General features: G+C 48.0%; 1 protein-coding gene across 1 annotated transcript; it reads left to right on the top strand.

Moving 5' to 3' along the window:
• Positions 1-11,590: 11,590 nt before the first annotated feature.
• On the top strand, positions 11,591-24,985 carry LOC138580205 (uncharacterized). The gene has a single exon (XM_069650557.1). The coding sequence runs from the start codon at positions 12,138-12,140 to the stop codon at positions 19,275-19,277; it is 7,140 nt and encodes a 2,379-aa protein (XP_069506658.1). The 5' UTR covers positions 11,591-12,137; the 3' UTR covers positions 19,278-24,985.
• Positions 24,986-25,758: the final 773 nt, after the last annotated feature.

The raw sequence follows: 25,758 nt of genomic DNA, 5'->3' as shown, positions 1-25,758 counted from the left end.
GATTCGACCACATATTCAAGGAAACATCAGCGGCAATTCTGGGACTGGCCCGCCTACTTTCCAAGAAATCACGATACTGCCGGGGAAAAGACAGTCTGATAGACCCCCTCAGCATTCAAACGATAAAGAACCAAACACCCCGGCCAAAAGTAGACGGCTAAGTGAAATTTTAGGTGCTCCACAAAAAGAGTCTCCCTCAAAGAAAGCGGACTTACTATCAATCATGTCAGCATTAACGATTGCATTAAATCCGTTTGGAAAGCTCTACGAGTCAATAGATAAGGCCCTCAAAGATAACACCACAATGATAGCCATTTTGACTGGCAAACTGACTTTCATTGAAGGGTACTTAACTGCCGTAGAACGTAATGCAAACAAGACTCAGGTGGACTTGGAAGAAAAAATAGCCAGATTGGAAGACGATCTCAAGAAAAGAGCCCAACTGGCCCAAACTGTTAAATCTTCATGTACTAAGTCCACTCAGACCGTAGAGGGATGGAAACAAAAGGACTTGGCTCCTATCTTCTCAAAAATTCCACAAAGGACCTCTCCATTAATACCAGACCCTGGAACCTCAAAAGTGGCTATAGGGAGTGTGGAGCAGTCGAAGAAACCAAAATTGTCCAATTCCTCAACATACACACAGGACAAGCCGACGAAAGTTCTACTGGTTCCAAGTTACAGCAGTCGGGAGGAAAAGAAAACGAAGCCACAGGAATTGAAAAGCCCCTCATCGGACAATATCCAAGTCCTGTCTAAACCATCACGTGCACTCAAATCGAGTGACGACTATGAAATCACCTCGAACCTGATGAATCTGTTGCAGGACTCAGACTCATTGGAAGCGATCCCCTCACCATCAGGAACGTCAGTGATTGAACATAACCCATCTCAAATAGCTCCCGCAGAACAGGTGCTAACGACCCCCCAGACTGAACAAAATCAAAGGGACAGAGGCCCAGCTGACCATCACCAGAGGCCTCGATCGAACACTCCGAGCACCGCCATAGAGGCAATAAAAAGTCTAAAATCAGAAAAGGCAGCCAGTCACAGATCCAACCGGGGAAGTGATACAAGATCTGACCAAAAATATGGGTCAGGCAGGCACCGAGTGCCATCATACAAGGAGGCTCCAAGATTCAAAGTAGCCAAATTGAAGACGGACTTAAAATTGGCAGAAACGTCACTTTTCAAACTGGAGCAAATTTCAGCGAAGGTAAGCTACTTGGTACTGAACCGAAGGACGGTACTGAAAATATTGGGAAAAGTTAACAAGCTTCGACACTTAACAACTGATGATTTCCAGCTTATTGAGCCTTATCATCGTGAACATAGAGCTAAAGCATATCTACTCATAAGAACTAAGGCAATAAGTGAAATCTCTACAGAAGTATCAAAAGATCTCCACTGCCTAGGGCTTAAATTACAACAGCTACAGAAATCCCGCATAGATCAACTCAATCATGGAACGAAGAAGAGGGGGTCTTCGAGGAAGCCTACTGATCTATCAAGATCTGAAGTATATTACAAAGATACTAGATGGCAAGATCCTCCAAGGAGGCGTGAAAGGGTGATGACTGAGCATTCTTCGGATTATTCAAAAAATTGGGTGACCGACAAGTACCCAACATTCAAAACCCTAAAAAGATCTTCGGAAAGAAAACATGAAACATAAAATAAGGGAGTGGATTCGGCAATCTCTAATACCGAACAGATTGAAACGGCCACAAGTAAGCCATGGAAGTGGATCGCCGATACCTTCAGCCGTAACCAGAAGAAATAGCAGCGAGCCCAGTGTTCCACAGATATCTCCTGGCAGGCAGAGAAACCAACGACACCAATCAATAAGAGTGCACTGTTAATGGCATCATGGAACACAAGAGGATATCACCACCTAACCTGACCCAGTGACGTCAATTTAGGCACATCTGACCTGATTTGTTTACAAGAAACCTGGCTAATGGATAAGCCTTCCCTAGATGGTTTCGCAATCGAAGTCTCGCCAGCATCCAGGTCATTTTTGGGAAGACCATCAGCGGGCCTATTGACTGCAATCCGTTTTGGCTCAGGGATCATCCCGAAGGAAAATATTACGGAAGCCTACGGTATGCTGGCCACCTTAACCACATGGTGTCATCAAGATCTGGAGCTAGACTCATGGGTAACATCAGAGCTGGCCATAATCAACCTGTACTGGAACCCTGAGAGAACAACTACTAAAGATTTCTGCAACTTAGTAGCTAATGCCATTGACAAACTCACAGTCGATCGTGAAGTGGCTAACATCATAATTTGCAGAGATCTTAATGCAAAATGTGGAGCGGCGCCTGCAGATGGTCTAGTACCATTGATTTCCCCGCGGGTCGACGAAAGAGGCCTAGCGTGGTCTAACCTAATGAAGTCGAGAAAGTTCCATAATGTGAAGACGCTTCAAGATCCTGTCAATCTGATCCCTACTTGGGAGAGGTTAGAAACGTTTGCCACCTTGGACTACATCTTCATTACTGAAGGCTTGATCACTCATTTCACCTCCTTTAAGGTCCTGAAAACCATCAAAAGTGACCATAATCTCCTACGAATGTCGTGGGGTGGCATGTGCCCGGCAAAGCTACACTATTCGTCTGCCATCGAATCGAACAAACAACAAAATCGGCTTCGTCTAACCTCTGAAAATGTTAGAACCTCTAAGGACACATTACGCCGGAAACAAGATCTTACAAGCAGCGGCTTGATGGAGAAGAGACCTGAGTATGTGTCCCTACTGTCTCCCCACAAGGTGAGCTTTACTGGAAAGAATCAAAATCAGTTAAAACATAACCACACTTTTGACAACACGGTGGTGGTGAAACAGCGAGAACTGAGAAAGTTAAAAAGCCTCGCACTCAGAAGCAAAACCGAAGAATCTTGGACCGCCTATTACATCGGAGCGAAACATTACAAATCATGGCTTAAACATCAGCGAGGGGTCTTGTACTAAAATGACGCGGAAGCCATCTTAAATACCTGGGCCTCAAGGAATACAAGTGACTTCTGGACCCTACTTAAAAGCATAAATGGCCAGAGGGCTCATTCGCTATCAAATTCCATTACTGAACAAAGCTGGATCATGCACTTCACTGAACTGTACCGCCTTCCACCTACTACGGAACCAAAGATACTATCCTCGAATGACGAGATATGGATCCAACTAACAAGTGTGGCTGACATTACCAGAGTAATCACTAATTTAAAATCATCAAGGGCACCAGGCCCGGACGGCTGACCAATTTAGATCTAAAAAGACATCCGAAAGAATGGGCAGCCGTGGTTAGCGAACTCTTTAATTACTGCCACAAATCGAAACAAATTCCAAAAATATGGACAGAAGCAGTCCTGGTTCCGATTTTCAAAAAAGGGAAAAGAGACAGTCCGGCCAACTACAGACCAATAGTTCTGCTTGACATCATTGGTAAGATCTTCGCATATCTCCTGTTGATACATTTTAAAGAATGGGCCAAAAAATCTCTGGCAGCAGACATCTTTCAAACTGGTTTTCAAAAGGGCGCCGGTACAGGGATTAACCTCCTAATTTTAAACATCATTAAAGCCAAAGTGAAAGGAGGTGCGCCCAAAGTCTACATGGTGATGGTGGATCTGTCGCAGGCGTTCGACATGGTTGACCGTAATAAATTATGGCTAAAGCTAAGAACTTGGAATTGCCCTGGTCCCGTACTTGAACCAATAATGGTACTACACACAGTGACATCAATGCGGGTTCGATTAAGTCAACAAGGCATTCTTTCAGATCCAATTTACACGGAGCCAGGAGTCAAACAGGGCTGCCCTTTGGCTCCAGCCCTTTTCATAGCCTTCATTGGAGATTTTCAAAACTCAGAAAAATTGGTTCGATCTTTCCCTCCTAAGGTGGGAGCATGTAAAGTCTCAAGACTGTGGTACGCCGATAACCTGATCCTTATGGACCAGACTATAATAGGTCTCGAAAGGCAACTAACTAACTTAACCACATATATGGAAAACAACAATTTGTAAATCAACAAAAATAAAACCAAAATCCTCCTATTCTCCAAATCACTAACGGAAAGCAAAAACAGCCCAGTCTGGTACCTCGAAAAGACAAAAATCGAAGTGGTAAAATAATTCAAGTATTTGAGTGTCTGGATTGATAATACCTTGAATGAGAACTCTCTCCAGAAATCCTTGTGGGAAAAAATAAGAAACCTGACGGCGCAAACTCGAGCTGTAGACAAAAATGTGGGAAATTTTCATGGTCCCCAGCTCTTCAATTCTACAAGTCAAAAGTTGTCCCTCCGTTAACTTATGGAATGGCGGCTAGTTTAAATCTGCCTGCAGAAATCTGGACCCAGTTGGAAGGATTTCTGCGGAAGTCGGTACTGGGCCTGCCCAAATCAGCCCCAATGGTGGCAATTTGTTGTGACTTGGGTCTGTCTTCTCTAGCCTCAGTGGTGGTACAAAGTGCAATTCAGCTGTATAGAAAAACTCTGCTACCAAGCTCGCTACCAATTTTTCAGGTAGTTGCCACTGAAATCAATAAAGGAACTTGCAAACCTCTAATTGCATGGGCTACAAAACTGCAAGCCAAACTGGAAGAAGTAGCCTGTACTGAGGAGAATCTAATTACACATCCAGGCCGAGTAAAGAGGAAATTAGACCAACAAGACTGGATCAACACTAATGAGAAGATCTTAGTTTAGTTTAGTTTGTTTATTTATAAAGCGCGTCTGAACCCTCAGGTAGCTGGGCACATAATCATGTGCACAGCAGAGTTACATATCGTTACACAAACACCTTAATACACCAGTCAGAGCATACATTAGTCCAGGCTCTGAGTAGTTACATACAAGAATAAAGTATACAGAGAACAGTGTACAAGATAGTTACAGTGGAGAGTGAGGACCGGGTTACAGGGTGGTCTTGAATCGGATAAAGCCAGGGTGAACATTACTACATGGTGGCGAACGGCGGCTGGCCAAACGTGTCATTGAGAGATTGGATGTTTAGGCTAGTAACCATGATTTCACCATGGCTCTGAATGGCCAGAATGCGGCTTCCGATCTAATTGCAAGAGGGAGGGTATTCCAGCATTGTGCTGCGAGCACTGGGAAGCTTGAACCTCCTGCTGTTTTTAGGTTATAGTTGGGGATCTTTAGTTGGTGCAGGTAAGGGGTTCTGGTGGGTCTACTGGAGCAATGTCTAGCAAATTTGTCTGAGAGGTAGCGAGGGGCGGTGCGTGACAAGGATTTACGGGTGATGACCAGGGTTCTTAGCTCGTTTCTGTCGCGGATCGGGAGCCAGTGGACTTCTTTGCTGGCCGTGGATATGTGAGCCTTGCGCTGGAAGTTAAGGGCACACCTTAGTGCATTATTTTGCAGGATCTGGAGCCTGTTCAAGTTTTTTGTGGTAGTGCCTAGGTAGAGTGTGTTGCAATAGTCTAGTTTAGACAATATCAACGCTCTTGATGAGGTGAGGCAACTAGAGGTGGAGAGAAAAGGCCTACAGGCATTGATCAATTTATTGGTGTAGGTGGTGGCTGAGATGGTGGAGTTTATTTGTTTTTTTAGTGACAAGATGGAGTCGAGGTACACACCTAGTGTTTTGACCTCTTTGGAGACTTTTATGATGTTGCTGTCAATGGTAAAGGATTGATACCTTTGGTCTAGTTTGTTGAGGCGAGCCTGGGAGCCTACGACTACGATAAGCAGTTCTGTCTTATCGTTGTTGAGGCAAAGACTGTGTGTGGCCATCCAGGCTTGGATTTCTAAGTAGATTTCAATAAGCTTTGCAGCATCCTCTTCATAGCTGCCAGTGAGATTGATGAGGACCTGGGTGTCGTCTGCATAATTAGTGTAGCTGACACCCAGATCGTCAAGACGGTCAAAGAGGAGCTTCGTGAAGATATTGTAAAGTGTGGGGGAAATGCAGGAGCCTTGGGGCACTCCACATGTGATTGGGATAGGGTCCGCAGCCATGGTGGGGGCGACGACCCTAGTCGACCTGTCAGACAAAAATGACTGGATCCACTTAGTGGCATTCTGAGAGAATGCAGCAGCCGAGGAGAGGTGTTGAGTGAGGATCTGGTGGTCAACCAGATCGAAGGCAGCAGACAGATCCAACAAGAGCAAAATGGACAGTTTGCCCTTATCTTTGGCATCATCCATTTGGATTTTTAGATCCAAGAGGACAGTTTCAGTCCCGTGCCTTGGTCTAAAGCCGGAATTGTTGCAGGCCTAGGAGGTTGTTGTCTTCCAAATGTTGTTGTATTTGGAGGTAGGCTACCCTGTCTAAGATTTTGAGGAGAAATGGGACTGTGGTGGTGGGCCTGTAAATTGCGGGGACGTTGGGGTCTAGGTTGGGTTTTTTGAGCAGGGGTAGGACCCATGCTTCTTTAAGGTTATTGGGGACCACTGAGTTTTTGCAGGAAGCATTGATCAAGGAGGTGATAAGTGCGGCTAACTCATTAGCCCCGTCTTTGATGACGGAGGCGGGACAAATGTCACCTTTGCAGTTGGATGGTTTGAGACTGGCGATTATCTTGATTACTTCCTCTTCTGTGACTGGTGAGAAGTGGAAGGAAGGGCAATTGGGGGTGGTGTGGTTTATTATGCTGATGGGATTCTGTTTGGAGGCAAGGTTGGCTTTTTTTGCTTCTATCTTAGTTTGTAGGAGGGCAATTTTATTAGCGAGGGCCAGCTGGATATTATTGCACCAGGCCTTGTCTTTAATGCAGTCCTCTGAAGGAGGCAGTGGTGATTTGAGTTCCCTTAGTATAGCGAATAGTTCTTTAGTGCCAGATTTGGTGTTTTGTATTCTCATGTTACAGATCTCTTTTTTAGCATTTAATATGGCGGATTTGTAGGTGGAGGCTGCTGAGGCGAACTTATCTTTAGTGGAAAGAGAAGGGGCTTTTCTCCAGCTAGTTTCTGCAGTTCTTTTGATATTGCGGAGAGCCTTTAATTCTGCTGAGAACCATTTGTTGGAGTGGGCAATGGGTTTGGCTTTTCGTTGTTTAAGAGGAGCTATCTGGTTGAGAGCTAGTTCTAGGGTATTGTTGTATAGGTCTACAATGGCTGATGGGTTGTCATTTTGCGTAGGTAGATTAGTTTTACTGATAGGCACGAGAAGAGGTCTAAGGTTCTCTATAGTGATGTTGTGGTTATTTCTGGAGATTATTTGAGGTAACCTAGTGGGTAGTGTGGTAGATGGTATGGATCTGGGTAGAGAGAAGGTAATAAGGTGGTGGTCAGCCCAAGCACAAGGAGTGATGTCGGTCAGTGAGAGGTTGCAGTTGGCGTCTGCAAGCCAGTCCAAGGATCTTCCTTTTGTATGTGTAGGTTTATTAATGTGTTGGGTGAGGCCTAGATGAGTAATGGTGTCATTAATGGAGGTAGCCTGATTGTCTTTGGGGTCATTAAGTCCCAAGTTGAAGTCGCCCATAATGATGATTTGAGATTTAGGTTTCAGGTTGGTAGTGAGTAAGAGAGAGACATCTTCTTCAAAGGTGGAGGGGGGTCCTGGAGGTCTGTATATAATGTGGAGAAGGATAGTTTGGGTGTCAGATAATGGGAGTTTGACGTATAGGAGTTCGGCTGAAGGTAGGGTTGTGCTTGTTACTTCTCTGATGTCTAGGGTGGATTTCGCAATAATTGCTATTCCTCCTCCTATTCCATTTTTTCTGTGGCTAGAGCTATTGTGGGACCGGCTGCTAGGTGGAGCCATGTCTCCGTGATAGCGATAAAGTCTAGGTGGTTGGTGGAGATAATGTCGGCGACATCAGTAGCGTGGGCTACCAATGAGCGTGAGTTGATGAGAGCTCCCTTGATGGAGGTCAGTGGAAGGTTGACTTTCGTGTATGGTGGTGGGTGAGGTGTTGCAGGCTTGTGACTCGGTGGAGGGTCAGTAAGTGAGGTGGGCTGCATGATATTCCTAGCCTGATTACTGAGCATTCTGGTGAGTTTTACATCAGGATTAGTGTGATGGCTGAGTCTAGCGTTTCTAATCATGGTCGGTGGGGCTGCGTTCAAGAAGGTGGTAGAGGGTACAACAAGGCGAGAAGCTAATCTTGTATTTCTAAGAGGTGTGGGACAGGGTATTAGGAGTGTAGGTGGGCTGGCGAATCTGTTTATCCAGTCCGCTGGAGATAGTAAGTCTGGGTAAAGTGGTGTGGTTGTGTAGGCACAGTTCTGAAGTGAGCTATTCTGGAACAGAGGGAGGAGAGTAGCCATAGTTAGAGTGGCACCTCTAAGTGAGGCCATCATGGGTAACTTGGCTCTGGAGATAGAGGCAGTGAGGTTCATAAATTATTAGCAAGAATAGTTTGTAAATTCAGCTAACGTGTGTGTGGACACTAGTTAGGCGTTTCAATGGCAATAACATGGGCATCAACTCAAATTGCAGTCAACTCAAATTGCAGTGTGCAGAGAGCAGTATGGAATGCAATTCAGGGCGCAGGGCACCTCTAGGCTAGTCAATGCAATTTACAAATGGGCTAAATGCAATTCAGGGCGCAGGGCACCTCTAGGCTAGTCAATGCAATTTACAAATGGGCTAAATGCAATTCAGGGCGCAGGGCACCTCTAGGCTAGTCAAGGCAATTTACAAATGGGCTAAATGGGCTAAATGCAATTCAGGGCGCAGGGCACCTCTAGGCTAGTCAATGCAATTACAAATGGGCTAAATGCAATTCAAGGCGCAGGGTACCTCTAGGCTAGTCAATGCAATTTACAAATGGGCTAAATGCAATTCAGGACGTAGGGCACCTCTAGGCTAGTCAATGCAATTACAAATGGGCTAAATGCAATTCAGGGCGCAGGGAACCTCTAGGCTAGTCAATGCAATTACAAATGGGCTAAATGCAATTCAGGGTGCAGGGCACCTCTAGGCTAGTCAATGCAATTACAAATGGGCTAAATGCAATTCAGGGCGCAGGGCACCTCTAGGCTAGTCAATGCAATTACAAATGGGCTAAATGCAATTCAGGGCGCAGGGAACCTCTAGGCTAATCAATGCAATTACAAATGGGCTAAATGCAATTCAGGGCGCAGGGCACCCTTAGGCTAGTTGATGCTAAATAAAGAGACATTTGGGTGCGATGCATCCATTGAGTGTCGTAGTACATCTTAGATAAAGTACATAGTATAATAGTGCTGCTAAATGGCGCAGTGGGGCGGAAAGGCCAGGTATAACAAGACATGCAGGGACATCACCCACAAGACACATTCGGCAGTGGGAGTAGATGAGTAGGGAGGAGGATGACAATGCACGTGATTCAGGCTAGGGGCATGGTCATAGCAGTCAGGCTGTATAGGCATAGGCAGGACCATCAGTACATGTTGAGAGAGGGGTCACACGTATGTGCACTGAGGCAGGTTTGGGCTACTGTGGCAGTGCAGTGTCTGAGGAGGGATGGAGGAGTATTAGCTAGCAGTTAGCTAGCAATGAGCACAATGAGCCAACATGGCTAGTCTGAGTGGAGGCAGGGCGGTTGCACCGCAGGACGGAGTGACTACACAATGTAATGACAGGCCATATCTGAACAGTTAGCAAATAAACCTCGGTAATGCAGCTTGCACAATTAGGCAGAGCACTGGCACGCAGTGAGAGCTCTATTAAGCGGGGGGGGTACATACGGACTAGGATGTGACCGAATATCAATCGGAGCGTCCCGACTAAGTTCGTATGTTGGTAGGAATGAAGCTGAGTGCAGACAGTTCGAATAGGTTTACTATGTAAATTGCCTTAGGGTTCGAGGCAGCAGTTCCTTGTCTTGCAGTCCTTTATCCGTCACATGGAACTTGCTGTAGGCGGAGGGGTGGGTGGCAGAAAAACGGCAGAGATTATGGGCGAACGGTGAGGAAGGCTTAGGACAGGCTTAGGACAGGAAGCCTTTGTGTTCCTGCCTTTGTGGAAATGCCAGCTCCCGCCTCCCGGTTTCTATTGGCCCTTACAAACGGGGCAGCAGCCAATCAGTGGCCACATGAAGCTCAACACAAGAAGCTAAGGTGCTGTTTAACAGAAACAGCATCTTGTTGTACAAATCCCTAACGCATCTACCATCGAGCCATAACAGGCTAAAAGTCCCTTTGAAGTACTGTGAGAAATTCCCAGTAAAAGAACTAAGAAAAATGTACCTGCGAGCCCGGCTGAACTTACTACAAACTAGGGAAATTTTGGCCATTCGAGCTCAATCTTCTATATCAGACTGCTGTCTCTGAAAAATCGTTGATCAAGCAGAAACACTACGACACCTTCTCATGTCCTGCCCAGCTTTAGCACTGGAGAGACAAGCATACTTGGCACCACTTATTTCACATCCGTCAGTACTAAATGAAGAAACTGGATGGTACCGGTTGATTGCAGGTGACTCAGCTAGATGGTCCAGGATGGCAGCAAAATTTCTGGTCGTAGCCTTGAAAAGAGCTAATTCGGCAGACATTAGTCTGCTCCCCGCTAATAGTCCCTGCTGAACTCCCCGTCCAAAAGTGGTGTCTTAAGTAGCTTACAAACGGCACAAAAACACGAGAATGCAGAATCTTTTGTAAAAACCTAAAAGGTTAAACACAATAAATACTAATAATTTAAAAAAGGGTTTCTTTTAATTATAACAGGTTTAAAGGTTAGAAAAAGTGGGGTTGGGGGAAGACCCTCCCATGAAAAAAAAATGAAAAAATGCATTCAATGCATTTTTTTCGATGCATTTTTTTCGATGGCAAGGCTTTTCATGCTTTGGAATTCGATGCAATGACTATAGACCATTCTGCAACAATATGGGTGGAATGTTTTGCATCCCAGTTTGAAAATATATTTATTTCTTTAACAATGTCTAAGGGGTGTTCTATGAGTAGGTTTTAATAAATCCCTCAACGCTATGAACAATAGTTGCTATTGGTTGGAGTGTGTCTGAAGCACTCGGAAACAGTTTGGATGAGGCTTTGTGACTATTCAGAAGTCACTCGGAAATGTCGCCACAACTTCAAAGCTTTCTTAAATGTTAAAAGGTTATGTTACTTGTGTTTTATGAGTGGTTCAACTCTATGTTTAGTTCCCATGCCCCCTATCTCCGACTGGCAGCATCGCATTGGCCTGTACAGGATGCAAACAGGTTTATTCTTTCACAATTCATCATGTATAATGTTGCAGTTTGGTTGGATACATTTCTAACATAGATTGATTGATATTTCATTTCTATCGCGCTCGTACACAAGTGTTTCAGAGCGCGACAAGGCAAGGGAAGGGGAACAGGGGAGAACAGAAAAGCGATCTTACTAGGCCCAGTGACATTGAGAACGTGCAAGTGCAGGGTAGAGGGGGAAGCGGGAGAAGTGCATGGAAGGGGGAACAAAAGGAGAGTGCGGAGCGAGGAGGAAAAAACTAAAATAATAATAAAATAATAAATAAAAAAGGCAACAAACAATGGGAGTGCAGCAGCCAGCAAGTGGCAAGTGCTGGGTTTATGGCAGCAGGCCATGTAGGTCTGAAAGTACAGGAAGAAAAGGGCAGGGCTGTAACCTGCCTAACTTCATTTTGGTATAGGTACAATATTGTACAAATGGTATTAGTGAAAACGCTTCAGTCATCCTCGTAGGGTCTTCCTGTGTTACGGGCAGATGTCTGCTTAGCACAAGGACTCACGGATGGCGTAAGATAACGAATCGAGGCGCTGCTTCGAAGGCGGTCCTTGCTGATGCACACGCGCAGGCCTCCCTGCCCAGGGCACCGGAGCACTGGCACAGCCCTGGCCCCAGTTCTGCACGAGAGCGCCTCTGACGCAAGCCTGGCACCTGACACGAGATCCACCTTAAGGCTCATTGTTGTCTGCTGATCACGTTACACCGGGCCCACAGCCAGCTGCCTTCCCAGCAGCGCAGGGATAGGAGAGGACTGAGGCGTAACCCGCAGGTAACGGGCGCACAGCTGTTCCAGCAGCCTGCAGGCGAATTACACCTGCCGCTGCGACCTGCCGTCCCAGGGGGTGGCACTGCTCGGGGCGCTGGGTGACTGCGCCCACCCAATGACGCCTGCTTTCCTGCAGGTGGCTGGTCACTCAAAGTCACCTTGGCCTCCCAAGAGGGCTGCGTAAGGGCCGTGCGTCCCACGAGCAGCCAGTGGGCGACTGGCCCGCCATGAACGACGACACTGGTGTCAGTGGCATGGAGATGGGACTCTTGGCACGGGTTTTGCTCGCTCTAGCTGTGGTGGCCGCCACCGGTGCCGCAGTCAAGTGGTTGGTGGCTGGCCAGCGGAAGAAGAAAAGGACTGGTTCTGATGCAGAGAAAGTGGGGCTACACCTGCAAACTCAGAAAGTGACAGAGGCACCAGGCAGAAGACTGGCAAGCCACAGCTGGGCACGGGAGAAGGTGCCCACGCTGGGCCGGGCACAGGATCCAAAGGGCAAGGACTCCACCATCCAGAAGAAGGAATGCCACAGTTATGGAGACACCCATGTACCCATTGCCAGTGCCGATCCAGTTGCCTATGGAGACCAGGGTGCCCAGCAGGAAGGCGAAGAGCCACTGGCAACACACTCCACAGTTCCACTATTTCCAAAACAAGCCACCGCTTTAACAGGTGAGCTCAAGGTCTCCGCTTGTGAAATGCCCTCCCAGGCTGAGCTGCGTGCCCACCCACAAGGAGAGAGGCTGGGTGCCATGGCACCATCAGCAGTCGGGGCTCCGGGTGCAATCAGAAGGCACCTGCAGTTACAGCGCCCGGACGCCCCCCTACTGGCGGGTATCACTCATCACCTCACTTCTTGCACAGACAGTGTATTTGTGGCTTGTGTTTTGCCGGAGCACGCCGAAGACTCTCTGGGCCATGGCATTGATTACGTAGCAACCGGTAGTGATGGCGACCAGAGATGCAGCCTGGAGAAGCGATACAGCCCGGGGGCGCCTGGCCCCGGAGAACATGACACCAGTGCGCAAGCACTGGCTGGCCGCAGTGGATACGAGCCGCCGTGTTCCACGAGGGAGCCGCGCCAGGTGGAGAGCGGGCCAGGTGGGCGGGCGCCCAGTGCCCTGGCAGAGCTGGGCGCTCGGGCTCCTCCGCCACAGCAGCGCAGGGAGGAAGGGGAGGTGGCACACCCAGGCGTGCAAGCTGAAACCTTGCACTCCGAGCCAAGTGACAGAGGAGCCTGGGAGTCGCCGTGTCCCCGGGGGGCCCGCCCCGCGGGAGATACGGAACAAACAATGAAGGCCGTGTCTGATTTTACAGTGTTTGCGAGGGAAATCAATGCCGCCCAGGGCCCGTGCGATCCGGCACATGGCAACCTTTGGACCCGCTCTGAAAACAGCACGGGTGGCATTCCTAACCTGGATCCTATTGGCTGCGGTTCAAGGGTTTGCTGTAAAGCGCTGGGAGGGCGCGAGGAGTCTGCCCGCTTAAAGGGCACGCCTGAGGCTGGGGAAAGGCGCAAGGGAATCACAGAGACAAGCCTGGGGAAGGGGGCACCCATACATTCAAACACGGCTCTTCACTGGGAAGGGCAAGCCATGCGTGTCCATCCAACAGGTGATGGCCCCCGTGGAGAGCACCCAACAGCAGTGAGAGGTCAACCGCACACAGAAGGGACGTTTTCCCAGCTGGGTCTACAAAGAACATGCCTTAATGGGGACAAAGGCCCAGAAGGAGACTTTGAGGCACATGCTGACTTACCAAAGGGTGATGACGATCACATGACAGGCTGTGCACGAGAAGGAGAGGGAGGGGGTTCCCTGGGGAGAAACCATGCACCGTCTCCATCTAACGAGCCAAGCATAGAAAGGGGGGCCTGCCAAGCCCAGGTTCATGGCACTATCCATGCCTCCCTAAGGGAGGACAACAATGGTAAAAGGCGCGGCTTGCACGCCATGTCGGGGCCAGCAATTGCCAACACTGGCAACCACCAGGCTAGGGCTCCAAAAACAGCATGCACGGGTGATGCCACCCCAACAGCACCAGGGGATTGGGAATCAGTGAGTGGAGATGTTGGGATGGGACCCTACCACCTCCTGAGCAATCCCTCGTGGTGTGGTGATGATGCAGAGCCGCAGGAGTCTGCCCTATCACCAGAGCTGAATAAGCGAATGTCGCCGCCATCCCATCATGGCGGTGATCACGCTGAGGCGGCTGCGCAGCACTCCTCAGAGGCCACCCTCAGGATCGGTTCCACTCCACACAGTCAGCAAGACACTCTCCAGGCGGACACTCCTAACCACAGCACCGCCGGCAACATCCCTGCACAAAAGCCTGACCTGACCATTGCACAAACAACACAGGACAGCGGAGAACGTGGCTGCAAAGTGGTGGAACCACACCCCAACGCTTATTCATCGACGCAGATCAATGAAAGGCATGACTGGACAGAGGCCCCCCTTCATGCCCACACTACAACAGGGGCAACAGTGAGCGGCCAACACACAATGGACAAAGACCACCTTTGGGCAGAAGGCCCGGATCTTGAGATGGGACTCCAACATGCACCATTGAATACCAACGCATGTGGACCTGGGCAAAGCTATCCAGGAGACACGCTGGAGCAGGGCACAGATGCTATCCAAGTGTGGACAGATACATATGGGCTAAGGACCTCCTTTGAGCACCCTGGAGAAGCACATGTAATGTGCCTCTCTCAGCAAGGAAGTGATGGGCGAGGCACCCTTCAGGCTTTGCAAGGATTCTCTGTAGACCTAAACCCTGGAAGAGAGGACTGCCCTGGCAATGAGAGCGACACCAAAACTCACAGTGGGTCCCAGGTTAAACTCGGCGCCTTGGCTGAGTTGGAAACATTGCCATCTCCCAAAGAGAACTCTTCCCTTTTAGAGCAGGCTGCTACGGTCACCGCTCGCAATCAGGGTCCAGGACTCACTGTTGTATTGAAAAATGAACCCCGGCCAGATAAACTTGAATTGCCTGATACAGTCATGCCGACAGACCTTAAAGGACAGGACATGCAGGCATCCTATTTGAGTAACAACCACCTTAATGATAATGAGCAGCTCCCTCTGGTGTACCCTGACTCCAACAACCAGTCATTATTAATTATTGCCGCAGCATCTCAAAGCGTGGAGAGCATCAGTGGTGCAGGTCCATTCCCAGCGCAGGATGACCCTTCATGTAGTGTGCCCAGTGAGAAGACCAAACACAACTGTGGGCTTGGTGACCATGACGTAGAGAACTGCACCAGGGCCTTATACATTCCAACCACAGCAAGACTTCCTTTGGAAGGGCTTTCACTTAAAACACCCACAGAAGCAGAAGAAAGTTCAAGTGGGTGTGCAACGTATGAGAATGAGGAAGATATAGACGCGGAGGAAGGCTTCCAGTGTACGCCACAGAATGAAGATGAGCGTCCGGTGGAAGTCAGAGAAGCACATCAGAATGGAAAACATTATCCAGTTGACTTGCAGACATGTGAGCAAAATGATGGCCAAGTCTTTATAAGGGATCAAGAAAAAACGTGTACTGAAGGACAACCAGAAAGAATGACGCTACAATCACCAACTCAGGACGCATACCCGGATCATGAAACTGACGAAGCCAACGATGGTGACATTGAAGGCACTAACTATGAGCGAGGGGATGGCCATTACATTAAGAGTGCCTCTGAAGGTGAGTCGAGGACCCCGAGCGTGAGGGTTGAGAAGACACAGATCCACCTTGAGGAAAGAACCATGGCAAAAACATCATCGCCATCTCGTGATGATAATTTCTCAGCTGTTAAAAAGGCTACCACTTCAAAAAGAAGTAGCGCTCAATGGACCGACTGTGATGTTGGAGCATCAGAGAGACTCCTCCATGAAAAACAACCCTGTCCAGCCGATCCTGGATCAAGGGTATCACTGGATGTCAAAGTAGAGGACTTCATGCCACCCGACTTGATGGGCTCCAGTGTAGCCGATGCTGAGCATTATCTACAGCAGGACAGGTGGATGATGGTTCCCTCAAAACATGCACTTCCATTGCAGTCATCCAGCCTGACAATGTCTCCGATGGCGGAAGAGGACAGTGAGGCAGACACCCCCCCAGTGGAAGCAAGCACCCGAGGCATTGTGAATGTTGCCTGTCACCCAATAGGAACAGATTGGAACATGGATATGAATCCATTGCTGACTTGTGAGGAAAGGGAAGTCCCTGCCATCAAGAGCCTGACAACAGAGTCGGGTTGGCATGCCCAGGAAGTCCCATCTGGACCGAATGAAAACCGAGAAGATTCTCTAATGTACCCCGGAACCGGAAGTGACGGAATGAGCAAAGCCGTGGGCAAAGGTAATCAAAAAGAAAATGGCTGCCAGGTACTAGAAAGCACTTCACTGGATATTGAGCCGGAATATGTTATTGATTTGTGTGAAGCTAGAGAAGAAAATACCCAACTTTGTACAGAAATCAAGAGCTGTACCACAGACGTTGGTACTTTTTACCACGATGACACAGAAATCAAGATTTCGCCGGGTGGTGACCAAGATCCTACAGATGGCGGCCCTAATCTGGATTCTGAAACCAGTGAATCAGGGTACACTACCGAAACCATCAGCACCCCCATCTTTGAAGAAAGAAGCTGGTCCTCTTTGGGAACTGAAGGTGAAGAAGCAGAGAGCGTCTTCCGAGAATCGGAAGACACTCCTTTGGAACATGAAAAGACTTGTGATAAAGTGCAGACAACACTCCAAGTGGACCACCATGCAACATTAACAACTGTGAATCATGCGGACAGGATTGGAGAAGACAACCTGGAGGAGCGAGATGAAGCGACCACAGCAGCTTCTCCACATTCACATGCTGTGTTTCCAGATGATGATGGCTATCTTTCCACTTCTGTACCAATAGAGAGTCAAAGAGAAGAAGGCCGACATATTGACGTTCACAGCCTTTATTTTGAGCAGTCAATGAAAGTCAAAATGAGAGACTTTGAGAGGGAAGATAAACAACTATGCCATATGCCATCATCTGGAAGAAGCGGAAGCTTTAGAAATGCAGACAACCTGCACATCGTAGAAACCAGAACTTCCAGTAACGCGTCCTATCATGTCAATGCTGCAGCAGAACCAACCGATCAATGTCGGAAACATCTTGAAACACGGCCTCGTCCTGACTCAACAGAAGGCATTGACCACGCAACAAAGGATGTGATGACAGGCTTCATAGATGGGCCCAGGGCTACGAAGAACCAAGATGTAGAAGAAACGGGCTCCAGATGTGCAGCTATTACAGACCCCAGCCCAAACCCTCCTGACAATATTTCAGGAGAAATGTGTGCTGATAGAGTTGGGCTTTTCACTTCTCCCCAAATTAAGTTAGAAGACGTGAATCACGAAATTGAGAAGGTCACATCTACAAGCTATGAAGTTTTAGTAACAACTCCCCGGCAAGTTCTCCTATCTGGTGGACAGAAATGTCTTTCCGGACATCCGCATCAAAGTACCCCAGTGATAGTCATGCACAATCAAACAGATCCAGAACAAGAACATCCAAAGTCCAAAACATCGAAAGAGAAGGCAGGATCTGTGACTCTCGATTCCATAAGGCCACAGGGCTCGATGGGTACTAGCTTGACCGGATGTGCCCAACCTGAAGATCCATTGGCAGTCACTTTGAACCTTGGTTTTGGAGAAAATCAGAAGAGCCAGGAATTAACTAATCAGCGATGCAGCCAAGAGATACCCAGAACCTGGTCCTTGCCAAGTACGGCCTTACATCAAATCTGTTCCCCATTACGACCAGTTGTTGCACATCATTCTAAGACCAGCTTTGAAATGGTAAGAGTGGGTGAACATCCACATCCATGCAAAAGTGCGTTTTCAGTGTCGTCTGCTGAGGTGGAAGGCCAGATGCCACCAAGGAGAAACGGCCTCCAGCGAAGAGGAAGCATATCCGAGATTGCCGAGAACCCAGAACTAAGGATATGTGGGGAACGCACCTCCAGTCCCAAAGCAAAGAAACCACAGGCTAAAAGCTGTGAAAACATCCTCCTGGACGTGCCAAATACCAAGGTGGATGGGAAGAGCAAAACCAGAAGTATGCTGTGCCTGCTTACAGAACATTATTCGTTGCCAGTCTCCAGGAGCAAAAAGCGCCCAATCGAGTTTGTTGCTAAAGGCAGCTTCCTCAATATTCCAGAAACCCTTCAGTCTACTGACAATGCCATGAAGCTGCAACTAAATTTGGGCAACTGCATTGAACTTCTGAAGTTTGCAAAGAAGAACAGAGCAGGTGAACTTCAGGAAGCAGCCTACACTGTACTGAGCGACAACTACCTTCAAGTACTGAGAGATCCATCCATCTATGGCCAACTGAATGGGGGTGAACGGGATCACATCCTTCAACTGAGGACAATGGGGAAGAAGGTCCTGGGTGTAGCTGAACTGGAGACCATCTACGGTGTAAGGAAATCCATGCAGAGCTCAAGCTGTCCATCATTGAATGAGCTACAATCCCCATCCACTGACCGGCAGCAGAGGGCCTGGCTGTACACTTTTGACATGGACAATAATTCATGGCACCCACTAACTCAGATCCCAGAAGAGGCCAACCTTAAAGGTTGCAGCATCTGTTCCTTCAATAACTACTTGTTCCTGGCAGGGGGCATCAGGGGACAAGGCCAAGAAGCGGTCTGCTCCAACAAGGTCTTTTCTTATAACCCGCTCACTGAGATATGGAGACAAATTACGCCCATGAACCAAGCCCGGTCTCAGTTGAAGCTGGTCCCAGTAGATGGCTATCTCTATGCAATTGGAGGGGAGTGTCTCTACACAGTAGAACGATATGACCCCCGATTAGACAAATGGACATTCAAGGCTCCCTTGCCCAAGGGATCCTTTGCGGTGGCCCATGAAGCTGCCACCTGCAACGGGGAAATCTATGTTTCTGGCGGCCATCTTTTCTACCGCCTCTTGAAGTACAGTCCACTCAAAGATCTCTGGGAGGAGTGTCCCTACAACACCAGCAGGAAGCGCTCGTCTGACATGGTGGCCATCCGGAACTTCATCTACAGGTTTGATATCCACCGGGAGTCCGGGGTCAGTGTCTTCAAGTACAACACCACAACCAAGATCTGGAATGAGTGTGCCACCATGTGCCTTAGTAATCCACTACCCTTCCGCTGTGCTGTGCTGGATGGCTCGGTCTACTGTCTGAATAAGAAAATGACTGTGCGGTTCTCCGCCGATGATGGGTCCCAGAGGTTTGAGCCGGAGAGCTTCCAAACTTTCCCCGGAGGAGGTGGCGGCGCACTTTGTCCATTCGTGCTGACTCTGCCACAACAGGCCTCGTTGCAGACTTCTGTATAAACCATTTTGTTTTGTTATTTTTCAAAACATCTCAAAGGGTCTGTGGTTTTCTGAGAAAACAGATTAGTTTAAGGTTGAGAAACGGCTCAAAATCTGCATACATACTTGAAAACACTTAACCAAAGACCGAGTTCTCATGCTGTTGGGATTAGTATTTATGAGGTTTGAAAAGCCACTCTTCATAACTAACTTACAGTGGGGCTAATTTTCTAAGATCTGGAGTGTGAAAGCCAGGTGTTAGCAGTTTCTGCTGTACTCCTGACATGCTTGTGGTTTGACTCGCAGCCATATTGAACGAGTTTAGATTGATTGGGTAACAGTGCTAGAAAATGCACTCTGGAATTCACACTGGTCAATTCAGACTGACCCCTCGATGTCCAAGTCGGAATGGGGCATTAACTGAATGAATGTTACCAAAATCTGTGGTCTTAAAAACGGAAAGTGGAACTTTCCATTTGCAACTGCTGTCGGCCATTTTGGAGCAAGCATCTTTGCAACGGGGAAGACACAGAAACCGCAGTGCACTCTTATAATGAAACCAAAAAGTAAAGCCAGGAAATTTACACAAATGCTAATGTTAATATATTGGTTGATTTTTTTTTAAATGAAGATTTGTTGATCTTGTTGCTTGCTACACACGTCAGATTGTTGAATGATGCTTTGCAGTGACTCATTTTAAAATGTCCAGATGTGCTGGCAACTCCCACAGCGCAATGAATGTCAAGACATGCATGTTGCAATAGGTGCTTCTTATTTTAAGTGCAAGGGCGCGAGGTATTGCAAATGGTTCTGTTCGGAGATCAGGTCGGGAGTTTTCCCTGCCATAGACAGTAGATTGTCTGCTATGCTGACACATTCATATTTCATATATCATGATTTCCTGTCTGATACTGCACTGCTCACCTGGCTACTCTCTGATTTCGGGCCCTTGTCCCTGTCCGCCCAGTTGCACACCTGCATTGCCTCCTGGCAACCCTTGCACTTGGGTCTGTATCTGTAAGCCTACAGTCCCCCTACCTGCACTTTTGGACACCTGCTGTCTGCACTTAATGCACCTGCCACCTGCTGGCTGCACCTCTTTTTATTGTTTTGATCCCATGTGCAGCATTGTCCCCTCTCCCTTTCCCCTGGCACTTTTCCCCTCTCCCCTCCCCTGCACTTGCACCATGTCAATGAAACCTGGCCTAGTAAGATAGTTGTCACTGTCCTCCCTCTGTCCCCCCCTCCTTGCCTCGTCGCGCCTTGAAACACTTGTGTATAGGCGCGTTACAAATGCCATATATGATATCATATCACTTAAGACCACTATTCTGGCAATGTATGCAGTATAAAAGACTAATAACATAGCATATAAGGGCCCCATTTCTCCCACTTGTCCCCTGCTCCTGGGATGCTCTGTCTGCCGTTTACCCACCGCCTTCCTTACTACTCTCCTCAATCCCCCCTGCCGGCGCAGAACCCCTACTTGAACTGGGCCTAGCTTTTCTTCCACTGGGCAATTTACTTTGCAATGTGCATAATATCAATGAAAATGAACATTAATGCCAGGGCGGGCTCCTAAAAGAAATCCTATCTGCGCACGTGGCCGGGTATTAATTGTATTTCTTCATTTTGAGTGTTTTAATGTGATGGCAAGTCCAGTTTTCAGGAATGAAAGTCAGAGTTGAAACAAATGTATAGTCAGAAGATATGTTTGTGTATATTATGGGAGAATACGCCATTTCAATTAATAATGGAGCTAAAATGCAAGCTTTTCAGCTAATTTGCATACCCACAAAGCATTGCGCTTCTGCTCTGCTCTGGAGGTAAACATCCAGGGATGGCTACTAGGCAGTGCTCTGGCATATGTGGCTTGTTAAGTGAAATGATCTATCCTACTGTTAAAAATATGTTTTCCTTGCATGTTTTTGAAACATACCATAACACTGATGGTGTTAGGAAAGCCATGCTACAAAGACACTGTACAGGCTGACAGTGGGCTGCTCTTTCACCAAAAAGTGTGGTCCACTCCTTTGAAATTGAGAGCAAATATGGCAAACTACCAAGTTGAGTTCAGCAGAATCTAAACACAATCTAGCAACAAAATCCCCAGGTCTCTGCATAACCAGTCACCAGCATGCGGCTGGCGTTCTTTATGTGCTGAATAACACTTTCTTTAGACCACAAGGATTATGGGCCTCATCACGAGTTAGGCGGTAACCCTGAAAATGCAGCGGTAATGCTAATACTGCTGCATTTAAGGGTCCACCCAAACATGGGTCTGGCGTGTTTCACCCCAGCGCAGAGCTGGGGGTAAACGCGCTGGAAAAATTCCCATTTTCGGGTGCTATTAGAGCGCGTTATTTGACCTGAAAATTCCCCATTGGGTGCAATGGACCCAATGGGGAATGGGGAATTACAGTTACCGCCCAACCCTTGATCTGGCACATATAGCGCTGGACCGGTTGGTGCTAACGCTACTAGCGTGGCCAGTAAACTGGCGGTAATACCGCCGGGATACCGCCCAACTCGTGATGAGGCCCTATATATGGTATGTGGCCCTTTTAACTGGGCAAGACTTTCCCAAGAAAGGGTCCATCATGATGTCATGGGCTGGCACTGCAAGGGTCAACAGTTCCGTGAGAGCAAAGATGCTATAACCAATGTCCAATTAATAGTTACAATAAGCAACTGGGGTCCATAAAAACCTGGCCAGCCCTATCATAAAAGCCAGTCCCTAATAATAAGAGATGATTCTGGGCAATCTGCCTCCCAGGGGGCACTGCGGGGTGCAGTATATGAAGGCACTCCCACCTGTGGCTCTGCGTCGAGCAGCAGCAGCACGGAAATCTATTGAGCACTTGTGTACCTTTGCTTATGGCCAATGAGCTTATTCCGTGCTGCCTCTCTTCTGGTCCTCTTTCAGCAGACATTTCGCCTGCGAGGCGCCCCTTTCTGCCAGCCCCCTTTCATCCCCGCTTTCAGATGTGTAGACTTGCCATTGGTAGAACCTTCCATGGCCTGTTCGCGGGCCCCTACCTACAATTCGCCCTCTGAAATATACTTGTCTGTCCATCACTGCCTTATCAGGTACTGGATTCCAGTCCCTGCATATGTCATTGACTCTACCCCACCCTCCTGACTACCCACTCTTCTCCCTTTTTCTCTCCAAACTCAGGTACCCCAGTGTGAATGTCCTTGACACTCCCAACCCTCCAAACTACCCACTGTTATCCTCTTTCCAAACTCAGGTAACCGAATGGCATCTGAGCACTGCAGTGAATATCCTTGACTCTACCTCACGCTACGCGACCCCAACTACCCCCTCTTGTCCCCTTTCTCTCTCTCCAAACTCAGGTACCCAATGTGGTCTCAGCACTGCAGTGAATGTATTTGACTCTACCTCACCCTCCTGACTAATACCCATCTGTCTCCCTCTTTCCCTCTCCAGACTCAAGTCCTGGAATGTGGTCCAGTACTGCTGTGAATGTCCTTGACTATATCTCCCTCCACACTACCCACCCTTCTCCCTTTTCTCTCTCCAAACTGAGGTACTGGAATGTGGACAACACTACCTCTTCTCCCCCTTTCTCTCTCTCCAAACTCAGGTACCCAATGTGGTCGCAGCACTGCAGTGAATGTCCTTGACTCCACCCCACCATCCTAACCAATACCCACTTGTCTACCCCTTTCTCTCTACAAACTCAGGTCCTGGAATGTGGTCCAGTACTGCTGTGAATGTCCTTGACTATATCCCCCTCCACACTACCCACCCTTCTCTCCTTGCTCTCTCCATGCTCTGGTATCGGAATGTGGACCAGCACTGCTGGGAACATCTCCGACTCACACCCTCCCACTTTTCTAGCCACCCCCTGTCCTTTTGTGTTTCCCTGCTCAGGGATTGGAAGGCGCCCTCTTGGCCCATCTGTGAATGCCCCCCCCCCCGGCCTCCTGCTCCCTCGTGCCCTTGATACCTGGAACTTTGAAGTGGAGGTGTATTTATAATGCAGCACCCATCACCTAATATAAAAAATCCAAGAAGGCACCCAGGATGGGTGCAATAAACGGATGAAACCAAGGGGGCCTGAAAAACAGGCCAGGGGGCAGGGATCCTTCTGCACACTAGGGTAAGGTGGCTGGAGCAGCCTGCACTGAACTGGGAAACTCCTCAACAATGAGCAGAGCAATATGCGTCCCTATGGAAAAGTGGTAGCATGGGGGAGGGCGGGGGAAATAACAGCTGCCTTCAGCTCTCCAGTGCATGGCACAGAGTCTCTGCGGCCCTAGGCACAAAAGCCCAATTACTCAATACACGGGGCTCACCCCCAGCACCACACGCGCCTCCCATCTCAGCATCACATGTGTACTGTGGCAGGCCCTGTCCAACTTCACCTTTCTAGCGCCCTTTCTTAACCTGCTTTCCCTTGTTCATATTCCACTTAGTTCTATCTCCTCTTTCTTTCACTTTCCTTTTCCCTCTTTTTCTCCCTCGTTCTCTTTTATTGCCTTCTTTTCATCTCTCTTTCTCCCTTTCTATCCGCCATTTCTCTGTTGCCATCTCTTTCTTTCTTCCCAACCCTCCATCGCCCTTTCTTTATTCCCATCTCCTTTTCTTTCTTCCCTGCGGTCCATCTCCCTTCCTTTACATCTCATCAGGCCAGTGATTAGCAACCTCTGCCTGCAGTCATGTGATGTGGAGGCCAGCCTTGATTAGAAGGACACTACAAGGGTGCAGTAGATAGAGGTGCTGCCTTCTGTGGATAGCATTGGTTTGCATCATGTGACTTTGTAGCACCTGCCAGGGGTAAGGGTTAAGGAGCCAGGGCAGGCTCTCACTCAGACCCTAGTAGTATTCAACCTGTCCACCAGATTCCCATCACACAGTCAGATTCCCATCACACAGTCAGATTCCTTCTTCGACAGTTCTTAAGGTCTTATTTACTGGGGTGTTTGTTGAGTGCCCTCCATTGTGCTGCACATAATACCATACATGTAAACTGGCCCAGTTCTATGTCACCCTGGAAGATGGTGGTAGCAAAGGACCATTGGCAGTCACCGCTACACTTGCTTTCAGTGCCTGAATGGACACGGATGTGCCTGTCTGGAGTAATGGTGCTCCCACCACGTGGCCCAGTGGAAAGACCCTCTCTTCTCCCAGCGGAAGCCTAGAGTCCTAAGTTACAAAAGATGTTCTTCAAGAATGGAACCTTCTATCAAGTTCTGTGGAACTGCAAGGAACCCGAGGTGTACCTGATCTGCACCGCTGGGCCACGTGGTGTCATCGACTACTGGAGAGTGCCACTGCACCCGAGCATTAGACCACCTTTGCATCCATCCCAGAAACAGCTCTGCTAGCTTGAGAGACGTTCCTTCTCCGAGAGAACCTTCCTTTTCTTCACCGGAAGCTTCCAGACGATCTTCCACCACGCTGACCTTTGAATCCCACAACCACCGCTAGACATTTTCACAGCTTGCCGCTGCTTTCCTATAACCATGAGTGTTTGCCTACTGTCTTTCAAACACTGCATTGGTTCGTCAGAACAAAAATGGACTTTGGGACATCCTTGCCTTAAATTGAGCAACCTTGATACCTGAAGGACCCATTTGACCCCTGAACTCTCCCAGTGACCCTCACTTGACAGTGTCACATTCTCAAGGCTCTAAAAATCCTTTCTGAATAGAAACCTATCTGTAACATTGCTATCCTTTGAGTTGCACAACTGACCAGATAAATATATATTTTGAGTAATATACTGTGTGGACATTCCCTTATTGACTGTTGTACATGTGTACTGTCCCTTTAACCGCCCTTTTACTCTCCTCAAATATTAGGCTTGGCTGCTCCGCCATGTTTACCACTAGGAGATTCAGGTGGGCATGAGGGTTACCTGACGCTTAGTTGTGCACTCATACTCTGATCACATGGGGCAGAGAGGAATCTTAACACAGGGTAGGGGTAGTTCTGCGGGTGAAGTTGTTTTGTTTGTTTGTTTGTTTTGTTTTATTACTTGTATTGCGCTCCAGACCCGTAGGTATCAGGGCGCATTGCATAAGGTCACTCACAGTTTAGGTACACATTATAATAGTCACATACAAAATACAGTTTAGTTACACAGCAAGGGCAATTATATACATACAGGTTATATACATACATGTAGTTCAGTATACAAGCAGAAAGAAAACACATGGAAAGCATGGATATGACATGGTCCGTAGAGAGGAGATATACAGAGGATATATACAAGAGACAGTCAGTAATATAACGGATAGCTAGAATTATTTACATGAAGGCAGGCGGGTTGGTCTTGGGTGTCATAAGCCGACCTAGTTGTCAACGTCTTTGAGCCAACTTATTATGCTCTGACGGAAATTTTGGTACGATTGATCTGCCCTCAGTGGGGTGGGTAGAGAGTTCCACAATTGGGCTGACTTGGCCTGGAAGCTGCTACTCCGACTCTAGATAGCTTAAATCTAGGGACTAAGAGGCAATTCGTGTTGGATA

The sequence above is a fragment of the Ambystoma mexicanum genome, chromosome 3p (genome assembly GCF_040938575.1).
Source record: "Ambystoma mexicanum isolate Mex_15411 chromosome 3p, UKY_AmexF1_1, whole genome shotgun sequence".
In the NCBI taxonomy this organism is placed as follows: domain Eukaryota; kingdom Metazoa; phylum Chordata; class Amphibia; order Caudata; family Ambystomatidae; genus Ambystoma; species Ambystoma mexicanum.
The sequence above is the reverse complement of the archived record's forward strand: the minus strand, read 5'-3'. Positions and strand labels throughout refer to the sequence as shown.

Coding starts and splice junctions, on each gene's coding strand:
- LOC138580205 (XM_069650557.1), top strand. CDS start 12,138: ATGAACGACGACACTGGTGTCAGTGGCATGGAGATGGGACTCTTGGCA.